Genomic DNA, 12,302 nt, shown 5'->3' with positions numbered 1-12,302 from the left:
TGGCTCCAAAACACAAAGCTGCCCCAGGCTCTGGGGAGGGATGTGAGCGCCGACTGCTGCTTGGATGTCCTGCATCACGCAGGAGCTTTGAAAACTCCCACTGCCCAGGCTGCCCCAGACTGACCTCTGGGACAACCCAGGCATCAGCGTTTAAAAACTCTCCAGGTGGCTCTGATGTGCAGCCGGGGCTGTGCACCCTGGGATGGAAGCTTGTTAATCCTCCCCCATGGCCCAGGTGAGCTGATCAAGTTAGTGAGTTCACCTGGGACATAGAGGTCACAGTGGCTCCAAATTTCAGTACATAGAAAAATCCCTGGGAGGAGAGGGGGGTTGTTGAAAATGTAGGTTCCAAGTTTCCCCCTCAGAGATTTTGATTCAGTGGTTGGGGGTAAGGGATCAGAAATTATCATTTTGATGAGTTGTTCCACAGAGTCGAATCCAGAGTCCTGGAATCCCACCTTAGGAAAAATTGACCTTGACAGCATCTCAGAGGGTAGGAGACTGAGAACAGAGAAGGGGAGGTGGTGCCAGGGGGTCCTGGGCACTGCGGCTTGGGGCTAAGGGCACTGTGGGTGGGCTCAGCTCCGGGCAAAGAGGTTGTGAGACACAGAGATGACAGAGAGGAACCATGAAAGTCTTGTGGCTGTTGCAGACCAGCTCCCTCCTCCTCTCTGCACCCCACCTCAGGCTGGGGGGCCAGGCATGGCGGGCAGAGGCCCTCCTGCCCTCCTCAGTCCCCGGTGGTGGTGGGACAGAGGCCCCTCTATCTGATCTAGGTTCTGCAACAGAGCTAGAGCTGGCGAATCATGGTGGCCAGTAGCTGGGGGGCCTGTCATTGTTCCTCAATGTCCACCTGCACCTGCCACTCAGTGTCATAGAATGTCCCAGCTACCTGATGGAGAGTCAGCCAGGTCCAAGTCCACAAAGGCCCCTGGAGCGCCCCCTGCTGTAGGCAGACAAGCAATGCTATCCAGCCCTCATATCTCTTGTGACACTGTCACCCCAGGCAGTGCTCCTATCCTTCTTCATGGATTGAGCTGAAACCTGCCTTTCTGTAATCACCACCTGCGGGTGTAAGATTGCCCTTTCAGCCTTAGTCTAGACAATCATTCACATTTGTAGACTCTTGAAATGTCCTCTTCTCCAGGCCAAACGTGCTCAGAACGATATTGGTTCTGGAACACTTTACCAATCTATCTTGTAAAGTGTGTTTGCTTTTCAGCCCATTCTGTTTTCCTTGTAGCTGCTTTAGAGCTCTGCTGCAATTTGTTCATTCGTGCATCCATTCATTCACTGAACAAAGGGGTACTGAAGGCCACAGTGTGCCAGGCATCTTATAGGTACTGGGAACCTAGCAGTGAGCAAGGGGGCACCAGCCCTGCCCTCACAGAGCTCAAGGCTGGGAGAGGCGGGACATGGGTTACAAGTAAGCAGGGCCTTACAAGACAGTCCTCCCAGGAAACTGGATTTCTCATCTGTTCACTAGTGTCTCTGATGTGTTAGTGTGGGTCGGGACCCACAGAGGAAGGAGGACGCCGGCGGTTGGCCCTTGCCTACGGGACCCGAAGGAGGGCTTCTGGGACAATCTGAGATGATAACGAAGTAACACACACAACCCACCACCCCCGCCCCCGCCATACAAAATAAGAAAGAGAGAAGTCCTCAGTCATGAACGTTTATTAAGCTTCTACTGTCTTCCAGAGGCTTCCGCTTACTGAGTATTTTCTCCAAGTGCTCAATATGCTTTAATGAGTCATTCTCCCCCTTTTATAGGTGGGGAGACAGGCTTGCCCAGGCTGCACAGCCAGGAGGCGGTGGGCAGACCAGTTTTGTCTGATGACTTCACGCCACCAGGACAGAGGAATGAGAGGATTGAAAATTTCTAGCTTTCAGGATTTACATAGAAATCTTAAATTCGGGTTGTGAGAAATCTTAATAAAATCTTAATAAAATAAAATAAGCAAGGAAGAGGAGTCCAGTGGCCCTAAGGAAAACTTGCTTGCTGATCTGGGGTAGAGAGGGGACTCTGGTTCTCTCCCTCACTCAGAAGCCCCGTGTGGGGCTGCAGGGATGGTAAGGGCTGAGTGGGGTGGGCATCCAGGTGAGCTCGCAGGGTTTCTATTATCTCCTTGCAAGCGCAGAGGGCAATATGGGTAAATGGAGAGCTCTTGTTAGAACAGATGCTGGTTAATCTTGCCGGCCTGTCGGGGCATTGTGGGGGTCACCTAGGACTTGAAGGTCTTTCCCAGTGCCCTCAGCTCTGGCTGCAACACCAGGAACTCATGACTCAGAAAACACTCTGTGGGTGGTCTGAGTGCTCATCAGAGCAGCAGGTCTCTCCTGGCTGAATGGCCACTTCCAGAGCCAGCAGACTTGAGGAGATGGAAGCAGAGAGATCGAGAAGGATCCAGTAAAAACATTGCCTGCCCCGTAAGATGAGCAGAGGTCATGAATAATAGAGAGAAATGGAGTCCTCTGAGTCCTGGGGGCCCGGCTTGTTTGGGGCCCTGCCCTCCTCAGGAAGGTCTCAGGCCCTGGGGGCATCGTTCACGGCCCTTGGGGCTGTGAGGCTGGGGCATCTTTATGGGAGATGCCCCACCTGCCCCTGCTGTGAGGCCAGGTAGGAAACAGATGCCAAGGGCTTGATGTCACCTGATTCTGCATGAAAGGGGGAGGGGGCGGGTGGGAAGGAGGATAGCCTGTCCTCAGTCCCCATGAATAAGTCATGAGACCCAAAGAGAACGGCAGGTGCAGAGGAGGGGGCCAGAAATAAAGCACCGAGGTTCTGCTCAGGGGCCAGCGAGCAGAGGGGAGCAGGGCAGCTGTGTGGGCATGTGTGGGCTCTGGCCCCCCCAGGCGTGTGCACGGGAGCTCCAGGTGAGAGGGCCGCGGGTCCAAGCAGGTGCAAAGGGGTGGGCACCGTGAGCCAGTGAGTGGCAGGAAGGGACAGCCGGCAAGATGATGCCCCAGAAGAGAAAGAGGAGGAAGGAGGACATCGACTTTCTAGGCCTGTATGAGCAGGAGCTGCTGAGCTACGCCTCAGAAGATGACGAAGAGGAGCTGGAGCACGAGTACTACAAGGCCAAAGGTGTGCGGGGTCCTGGCCTGCGGGGCGGGGGCGCAGGCGGGGCCCGCGGGGGCGGCACCATCCTGTCCCTGGCTTTGAGGGAGGAACTTTAGGTTCCAACCCAGCCCCTTTCTCGTGGATTATCCTGTTGGGTCTATCCTACACCCCCTTGGGGTACACTGGGGCCTCCACTGTAGCGAGGGTCACAGAGCCTGATTGGCACAGAATAGACTAGAACCGAGTGCCCACACTCTCCAGGTCCTACACGTCCCAGAAGCCATGTTCACGCCTGGTCTCTGAGGTGTGGCCTGCGTCAGGCTGTGCAGAGGCCTGTGGGAAGAGACCTGGTCATCAGCGGGTGCCGAGCAGGGGCTGGGGCCCGCTGCCCACCACGGCCGATGGAGGTGAGGGCCTGGGGCTTTGCAAGGCGATGGCCCTGGCCCACATGGGAGGGCAGTTGGTGCTTTGGACCCGGGCCCGGTCCTTCCGGTCTCACCTTCCTCTGGGGTGTATGGGAGCTGCTTAGAAATGCTCTACCGTCTTGTCAGGTAAACCAGAGAAGGGGTGAACGGGGGGCCCAGGAGCCAGTGTTGGCTTTTGCGGAGAGATTCTTTTTGCTTTGCTGTTTTTGTTGGTGTTGTTTTACTTTCACAGTTAAAAAAAAATATGATTGACTGTGAATGCCCATAGGCAGCGGACTTTATCACTCATAGGTCTGTGTTACTCCTCAATGCTGCCTGCCTGGCCCCTGAAGGCATTTAAATTCTCAGCGCTTCCTCTAAACTGGCTCACTTCTCCCTGTAAGCACCAGACTGACTCCCCCATTCATTCAGCAGATAAGTACCGAATGCTTGCTCTGTGCCTGCCATGGGCTTGTTTGCCCTCCTTAATTCCTGTCTGCTGGGAGTTCCTTGATTATATCCGATTCTGTTGGGCTTGTGGCCTCAGCCATCCTGACCTCTGTGCGGGGGGTGGGGGTGGGGCTCCTTTATTTGTCCTGACTCCTAACCCAGCTCCCAGCACAGACCCCAGGCTCAGAGGAGGTGGTCGCTGCTATGGCACTTTGAGGCTGTGACTCTGCTGACGCCTCTTTCCTGGCGTGGTGTCCTGGGCAGCTTCGGGGGTGGAGGCGGGTACTGTGGGGAGGAAAGAAGGACCTAGAACAAGTGAGGTATCGCTGCCTTTTCTCAGCGCGTGTGCTCCAAGCTCTGTCTGGTGGGGCTAGGGGCATTGAGGCTAGATGTGCGGGCAGCACCCATCACAAATACTCTCAGCTTTGGGGTGATTTGCCCCAGCCAGCACGCCTGCTGGTGAGAGCACTCGGAAACCTCTCATAGCCGCCATCCCATCCACTTCTGTTCATGGGTTCTGCCTGCCTTAGTGTGACGATGTGATCCTTCACAGCTTCCCTCTTCTTTTCACCCTTCTCAAAGCCTCTTTACTTCCATTCTCACTTGGAATCCTCAATATCCCCGAGAACAGTCAAGGCAGGTGTGATTAGTCTCAGGTTAAGGACTGAGGCTCCGAGAACTGACGTGATGTCAACAAGGTCACAAGCAGGAGAGACAGGAACTTCAACGGTTCCCAAGACAAGTCCCCACTTCAGGCCACGATGCTGTTCGATAGAATCATGTATTTAATGCATCAGGCACCACTCTGAGCACTTTACCCACGTGGATCAGTTTAATCTTCACAACAACCCAACAAGGTGGGTTGGGTTCTTAAAATCTGCTTTTTCAGGTGAGGAAACTGAGGCACAGGGAAGTTAAGTAACATGCCTAAGATCACAAAGCTAGGAAGTAACAGAGTTAGGATTTGAATCTTGCTGCTCCGGCTGGCCCTTACTCTTGTACTGTCCAATCTTGACGCTGCTGAAAATAGCTGGAGGAGAGCAGGCCAGGGTGGGTGCCATGCTGACATTTCTAAGAGACACAGACCCACTGACTCCGCAGTCAGCTACAGGAATGGGCGATAAATGTGTAAGATTCTGACAGTAGTCACTGTCTGAACTTTACCTGCACTGTCATTGTTACCCTCTCTGCTCTAGAACGATGTGTCGCCTACTCCCTTTGAGCACTGGGTTCTTGCATTTTGTGGAGAATCTTGATGAGTGTGATGGGGAAGAAGAAGGAAGAGGAGGAAGGCCTAGGTTTCCTTCTCTGTTGCTCAGGTCACCTCCAGGCTACACTGGAGATTACCAACAGCCAGAGGAAGGAGAGCAGCTTCCCTCCATGCTCTGAGGGTAGGCTGAGGCTGGTGCACTGGTCTACCTCCTGACTAATACAGGGCCCATGAGGGGAAGAGAGTGACTCCTACCAGAATCTGGGATCTGAAGGGACCTCAGAGGTCATGCTGCACAAGCTTCTAGCCCTGGGGCCCTTTCCTCTCCTGTATCCCAGACAGGGGGCTACCCAGCGTCTGTTGGAATACAGTTTCCCAAGGCAGCCTTCCTTCTTGGGGATGTTGTTAATGGAGATGATGGTAGTGATGTTGAAGATGATATTGATGTTGATGATGACAACAGTGGAGATGATGATGGTGATGTGATGATGGTAACAGTTTACCACTTATGGAATGTATATCTTTCATCCAGCTGCGAAGGAGTGTCTGTAAGATAAATTCCCAGAAGTGGAAATATGCTAGGTCAATGAGTATGAAAGTTGAAAACTTTGTTTTATTTGATTTAATCCTTATGATAATCCTTCAAGGAAGAAATTCTCTCTCTTTCGGTGATAAGGAAAATGAATCTCAGTAAGAAATTTGGTTGAAATCATACAGCCAGTATGGTAGAATTGAGATTTACATACTGGTCAATTTATTTCCATAGTCCACATTCATTTCATTGATTGTTTCATTCATTCACTTGTTTTTTCATTCATTCATCCATGTAATTATTTATCGAGCATCTCCCATTTGTCATGCTCTGTGCTAGGAGCAACCCTTGTTGCTGTTGACAGTTCTTCTTTGTGCTGACCAGGGGATGTTACTAGTTGGGACCCTCCTCTCTGGACCAAACAGAGTTTTGTGTCTTTCATGAGATACCTGTCTTCTCTAAGATAGTTCTTCAGCTGTCTGAACTTTTTAAATTAAAAATTTTAAATTGAAGAATAATATACATATTATATATATGTATATACAGCACATTATAGAATATATATAATATGTATGTGCACATATAAATTATATATGTAATATATATAATTAGCACAAAACTCAAAAAGGAACAGCTGATGAATTTTTACACATGTGCATGCTTGTGTAACCACCATTCAGAACAGGACACAACATTTCTAACCTCCTGAAAGCTCCTTTAAAATTCTTCCCAGAGGTAATGGCCCTCCTGATTCTATCACATACATTAGTTGTTTTTTTTTTTTTTTTTTGCGGTACGTGGGCCCCTGACTGTTGTGGCCTCTCCCGTTACGGAGCACAGGCTCCGGACGCGCACATGCACTCATTTCTCTTGGATTTACAATTGGAAGTAGAATCACTGAGCCATAGGGTGGGCTTATGTTTAGTTGCCAGGACTTGTACCAATCTCTACTCCCACCAGCAATGTATGAGCGTGCCAATGGCCCCACACTCTTGACAATACTTAGTATTTGTCCATCTTTTTAATTTTAGCCATTCTGGTGGGTACATGTAGTGTCTCATGGTAATTTTAATTTGCATTTCCCTTATGAATAATGATGCTGAGCCCTTTTCCCTATGTTTATGGGCCATTTGGATATCCTCTTTTATGACATGCCTATTTAAGTCTTTTGCCCATTTTTCAACTTTATTGAAATATAATTAACAATAAAAGGAATCTACTTTAAAAGTGCCATTTGATGGGTATTGACAAATGTATACATCTATGTAACCACTAGCACCATTTATCTATAGGGCATTTAAATTATCCCTCAAAAGTTCCACGTGCCCCTTCCCAGGCAATTCCCCCTAACTTCAACCCTAGGCAACCATGCTCTGCTTTCTGTTAAAACAGATTAAAGTTCACAGAGCTGGCATTACATATCGTGTAGTGCTTTGTGTTTGACTTCTTTTGCTCCACATCGTGTGTCTGAGATTCATCCGTATTGCATATGTCAGTTGTTCGTTCCTTTTTATCACTGAGTAGGATTCCACTGTCTGGATATACCACACTTTTAAAAATTCATTCACTTGTTGATACATTTAGGTTGTTTTTCCAGTTTAGAGCTGTTATGAATACAGCTGCTATGAAAGTGTGTGTGCAGATCTTTGTGTGGACATGTTCTTATTTCTCTTGGGTAAATACCTAAAAGGGGAATTTCTGGGTCTTATGGTAAGTGTATGTTTATCTTTAAAACAAATTATTGCCCATTAAAGCCATTGTCTGGTCTTTCTTTTTCTTACTGATTTGTGTGAATTCTTTACATTTTCTGAGTATGAGTCCATTTTTGGCGACAGGCAGACCCCGGAGATATTGTGGATTCGGTTCCAGAGCCCAGCAATGTAGCAAATATCACAATAAAGCGAGTCATACCAATTTTTTGGTTTCCCAGTGCATATGAAAGTTATGTTTCACACCATACTGTAGTCTATTAAGTGTACAATAGCATTATGTCTAAAAAATGTACATACCTTAATTTAGAAATACATTATTGCTAAAAAATATGTTAACCATCGTCTGAGCCTTCGGCAAGTCAATCTTTTTACAGTAGTAACATCAAAGATTACTGATCATAGATCATCATAACAAATATAATAATAATGAAAAAGTTTGAAATATTGCGAGAATTACCAAAACGTGACAGAGACAGGCGTGAGCAAATGCTGAGTGAGCAAATGCTGTTGGAAAAATGGCACCGATAGACCTGCTTGACACAGGGTGGCCACAAACCCTCCATTTGTAAGAAACATGATATCTGTAAAGCACAATAAAGGGAATTGTGATAAAACAAAGTATTATGTGGGATGCCTGTGTGTGCATTCCAAATATCTTCTAGTCCGTGGCTTGCCTTTTCATTCTCCTGATGGTCTTAATTTTAACTGTCTAATTTATCATTTTTTAATGGTTAGTGTCCTATTTGAGAAGTAGCTCTGTACACTTGGGGCAGCTATGGAGGTAGTTTCTTTATCCCTCTCCCATACCCCAGACTCCTTTCTCTAAACCAGGCATCTCCAGGCCTGTATGTCTTCTCTCATGTGATGTGGTTCTAGAATTTCCACCGTGCTGGTCATTTTCCTATGAACACTCAGTTGGGAAACATCCTTGTATATGTGCAAACCATATGGGCAACACTTCAGGTCCTGGAGTTATCTCAGGGAGGGCTCTAGGAGTTGTTTGCCGATCAGGAATCCCTGTGGTGTAGACTGTGAAGAATGAAGGCTTTGGTTATCACAAGAGACAGGGAGTCACACAAATGTACTTCTTCCTTTCTCCCCCTCACGGGGACCTTCATCAGAACCAGGGACGTCAAAAGACAAGACACCAACAGCAAACAGAACAAGCTTCAAGGGGACAAAGAGAGGGGAATTCCGTGCCCCTGCCCACAGGGACTCACTGGCAAAGTTCTGCATCCCCCCCACTAAGATGTGTTATCCTGAGATTGCCATGGCAACACCCAGGAGGTCACAGGAAGTGAGGCCTGCAAGGCAGCCTTGTGTAGAGGGCAGAGAGAAAGGTGAGAGCCAGGGGCGGGCTCTGAAGAAGGTCTTGGCTAGGATGGCACCCATGTGCTGTGCTGGAAAGATCACAGACAGGCGTTGGGAGGCCTTGGGCTGGGCTCTGGTGTTGACATTGTGTGTTGTGTGACCTGGGCTTGTCCCCTTGCCTGCAGGTTCCTTACCTGTAGGATGAATGTGCAGCATTAAGTGGGAGATTGTGGTCTCAGAGCAGGGCTTGGTGTGGGTCTGACCCTGGCTCAGAGGCTTGCGGGCTGCAGCAGGGGTCCAGAGCGTGCTCTGGGGCTGGGCATCCCCCTGTGGATCCGGCAGGAGCTATGGCTTCTCCGAGTCCACATAGGATTCTGGGCTTTCTTCTGAGCCTGCGGTCTGTCTTTTTTCCTCCTGCAGTGTACGAGGTGGTCACAGCCACGGGGGATGTTCGTGGCGCAGGGACCAGTGCCAATGTCTTCATCACCCTTTTTGGAGAGAATGGGCTCTCTCCCAAGCTCCATCTTACCAGCAAGTGAGTACCAACTCAGCCTTGGTGGGGTCCTGGGCTGTTAGTGGGGGTTGATAAAGTTCTGGAACCCATGAGAGAAGACAGGTGTGTCCACAGGTGTATTAAGTGGTGTGGGCCTTGCTAACAACCGATCACGTGCCAGCCAGGCCCCTCCCAGTGATTTCCTTAGCTCCTCTCTTGATTTTTTTGTGTATGGTAATGCTTACTTTGGCTCTCAGAATTCCCAAGAATTCATATTAGCTGTCCTTTGATGTGGGAGCATAAGCCCTCAGGATCAAGAAACCTGGTCTAGGCCCAGCTTTACCATTTAGTTGCCGTATAACTTTGGTCAAATCTCTTGGCATCCAAAGCTTTGGCTTCCTCATATGTCATCTGGAAGTGATAATCCTCATCTTACCAAACTCATAGGACTTTTGGGAAGAGGGGACAAGGCCATGCATGTGAGGGAGCCACGAGCTTAAATGCTCTGCACCTACGTCTCACCTGGGACCAGCATCAAACTGAACCTGCCTGCCCGCTAACACACACTCAAGTCAGTGCGTGTGTTTGTGTAGATGTGCTTGTGTGTGCACACTTGTGCCCTCCATTTCATTGTGTCCCATTGAGAGCAGAGGCTGCTGTCTCTTCCTTTCCATCCCCTCCCCCCCACCACACATGTGCACACACAGTTACTACACATGGCAACTTTCTAGCAGAATCATGGCATTCCAGAGATGGCCAGGGACCTCACTGGTGGCCTGGGCAGCTGTATTTCACCCTGTGCTGAGTGGAACAGGGGATTGGTCAGCTGGTTTTGGGATCCTAATACCCTAGCATTCCTCCCCCTGGAGGAGCTTGACTTATGTTTATCATATCCACCGAGTTTCTCAGTCAGATACTCTTTGCACCGTGGGCTCTGTAGCCAAGAAAAACTTGAAAACAACTAAATCTATTCCAACCTGCTTACGGGGCATCTGGGGCCTAGAGGGGAGTGGTGAGCAACTCTGAGTCATGGAACTTTTGATGGTAAAGCTGGTCCTCAAACCCCAGGGTCTTGATGCAGACATTTCCTCAAGCACATGACCCCGTGGCCCTAGAGGATGTGTGGGAGACTCCCCTGCAGGCCTCCTGGGGCTCCAGGGTGTGACCTCTGGGGTTTATAGCTTGACACCTCCAGGGGCGGCAGGCGAAGCAGTAGAAAGGTGGGTCCACAGGCCAGGAGATCCACAAACTCTGTGCTTAGCAGACAGACCAGGCCCCAGTGGAACACATTTAACCTGAGGGCAGCCTCTGGTGTAAATGCGGCAGCGTTGAGGCAGGCGTAACGTCCTATTTTGTCCATTTCCGCAGAACAGGGTACCTGCCCTCTTGTACTGCTTACACTGCCGAGTGACTCGCTTGTGGAAGCCCTTTGCTCCAGTGCTGTGGGCACGGTAAAGAGAATACATGAAATCCATCCTCTGCCATGTGTCCTCCCCGGAGTGCACCCCTCTAGGGAGAAGCCACTAGACCCTGGGGAGTTGGCCAGCTTCGTTTCTGGAGTCCCCAGCCTGTCTTTTTTTTTTTTTTTTTTTTTTAACAAAAAGAGCCATTTCCCCTCTTGTGGTGGTTCCTCACTGGCTTTCCTCCTTTCATGCACCTGGACCCTCAGACTCTCCCCCCTCACCTTTTTCCTCTGTCAAAACACCTTCTCAGGAAGGTTCCCAGAGTCAACTTTTATAACCGCATGTGAAGGTCTGTCACTGTGTCCCCTCGCCCTGGGAGTCTTGAGTTCCAGCCTTCCTTCTCAATGGGAAGGAAATCTTTGTCACGGTAAAGGGTCTCAGGCACGACTGAGCTGGCAGGGCCAGCAGGTCTCCGGGTGCTTCTGAAGCCACACAGAGGCAGCCAGCTTCTCTGAGATAGCCTGCATGTAGGAATCAACTTCCCCCCAATTACTCCACGGGTCTGCTGGTAGGGGTCCCTCCTGTACCTGTGTCCTGCTCCAAGCAGGGCATCAAGGGCACAGATTAGGCCAGGGTCCCAATCCGGCTGGTCCAGAGGGCTCTTCAGGGGCCCGCAGGAAATGGGTAGTTTCAGGGATACAGGCACGTTTGCAGCATCAGCTGTATGTCCTTGGAGAGGCTGGAGAGGTGATGCATAGCGGGATGCATAGGTGGACCCAGAGGATGATGGGAGGTCTGTTTTGTGCCTGCAGCACCTATCCCAGTGCTTTGCAAATAGAGCTCACTAGACGATTTGGTATCAGCGTGGCTAGAATAGGACTTTACAGGGAAGGATATGTGATCTGGACCTCGACAGGTGAAAAGGACTCATAGAGGAGGGGCAGAAAGAGGGTACTTTAAATGAGGGGGAACAGCTGAAAAAGTATGGAGGCCACAAGGGACACTGCAGACCAATGGGGGCTGGATGGGGACTTACCAGCTGCATGGAGGGGCAGAGAGGAGGGAGGTGGGAAAGGCAGGGGAGGACCAGACTGGAGAAAGCCTTGTGGAGGCTTGATGTACGGTGCAGACAAGAAGGGTTAATCTGACTGCGGTGAGCAGGGTAAACGGGGAGAGAGGAGACCAGAGTCTGGCTGCTGCAAGACCCGAGAAATTGTCTATAAAGAGAATCGCATAGACACAATCCTCACCATCTGAGACCCTTCCAATTCAAGATGGAGATCTCGAGTCTGGGAGGGGAGTACTGCTTTCCGAGGAAGTCCAGGTTGCCGTGTAACCAGGATGCAGAGGCCACGGAGGTCCCCGAGCTCTGTGAGATTTAGATGCAGTTAGCCCAGCCCAGCCCTCACCCTCAGCAGTCCCTGGGGTCTGGCCCACTGGTCTCGCGATCTCCTGTCCTCTCACTGTCTGCTGCTGTTCCCTCCTGGCCACACTGTGTCACCCCAAACCCACACCCACACCCCTGTGTCAACTGGAACTGAGCTCCTTTTCCTTGTTTTACACCCACAAACACGCACACATACATCCACGCAAGCACACATATACACATGCACACATGCACACACGCACACACAAACTACAAGGCATTTTGGTGTGCATCAGACTTCACTGATAACTCGGGGTGCCAGAGTTCACGTGGAAGCAACACAGACGACTTAAAGTG

The 12,302-nt window shown here is 50.1% G+C and overlaps 1 protein-coding gene across 3 annotated transcripts in view; it reads left to right on the top strand.

Annotated features, from left to right (window-relative positions):
* Positions 1-2,958: 2,958 nt before the first annotated feature.
* Positions 2,959-12,302, top strand: part of LOXHD1 (lipoxygenase homology PLAT domains 1) — a gene marked incomplete at both ends in the record, with an annotated part of 202,517 nt that continues 193,173 nt past the window's right edge. For all 3 annotated transcript variants that reach the window (XM_082668195.1, XM_082668194.1, XM_082668193.1), the window contains 2 exons: positions 2,959-3,088; positions 9,104-9,218. In XM_082668195.1, the coding sequence (XP_082524321.1) occupies positions 2,959-3,088; positions 9,104-9,218 (245 nt within the window). The remainder of the gene's footprint in view (positions 3,089-9,103; positions 9,219-12,302) is intronic.

The sequence above is a fragment of the Grampus griseus genome (genome assembly GCF_964374135.1).
Source record: "Grampus griseus genome assembly, chromosome: 12".
In the NCBI taxonomy this organism is placed as follows: domain Eukaryota; kingdom Metazoa; phylum Chordata; class Mammalia; order Artiodactyla; family Delphinidae; genus Grampus; species Grampus griseus.
This window is presented reverse-complemented; position numbering and strand designations above follow the sequence as displayed.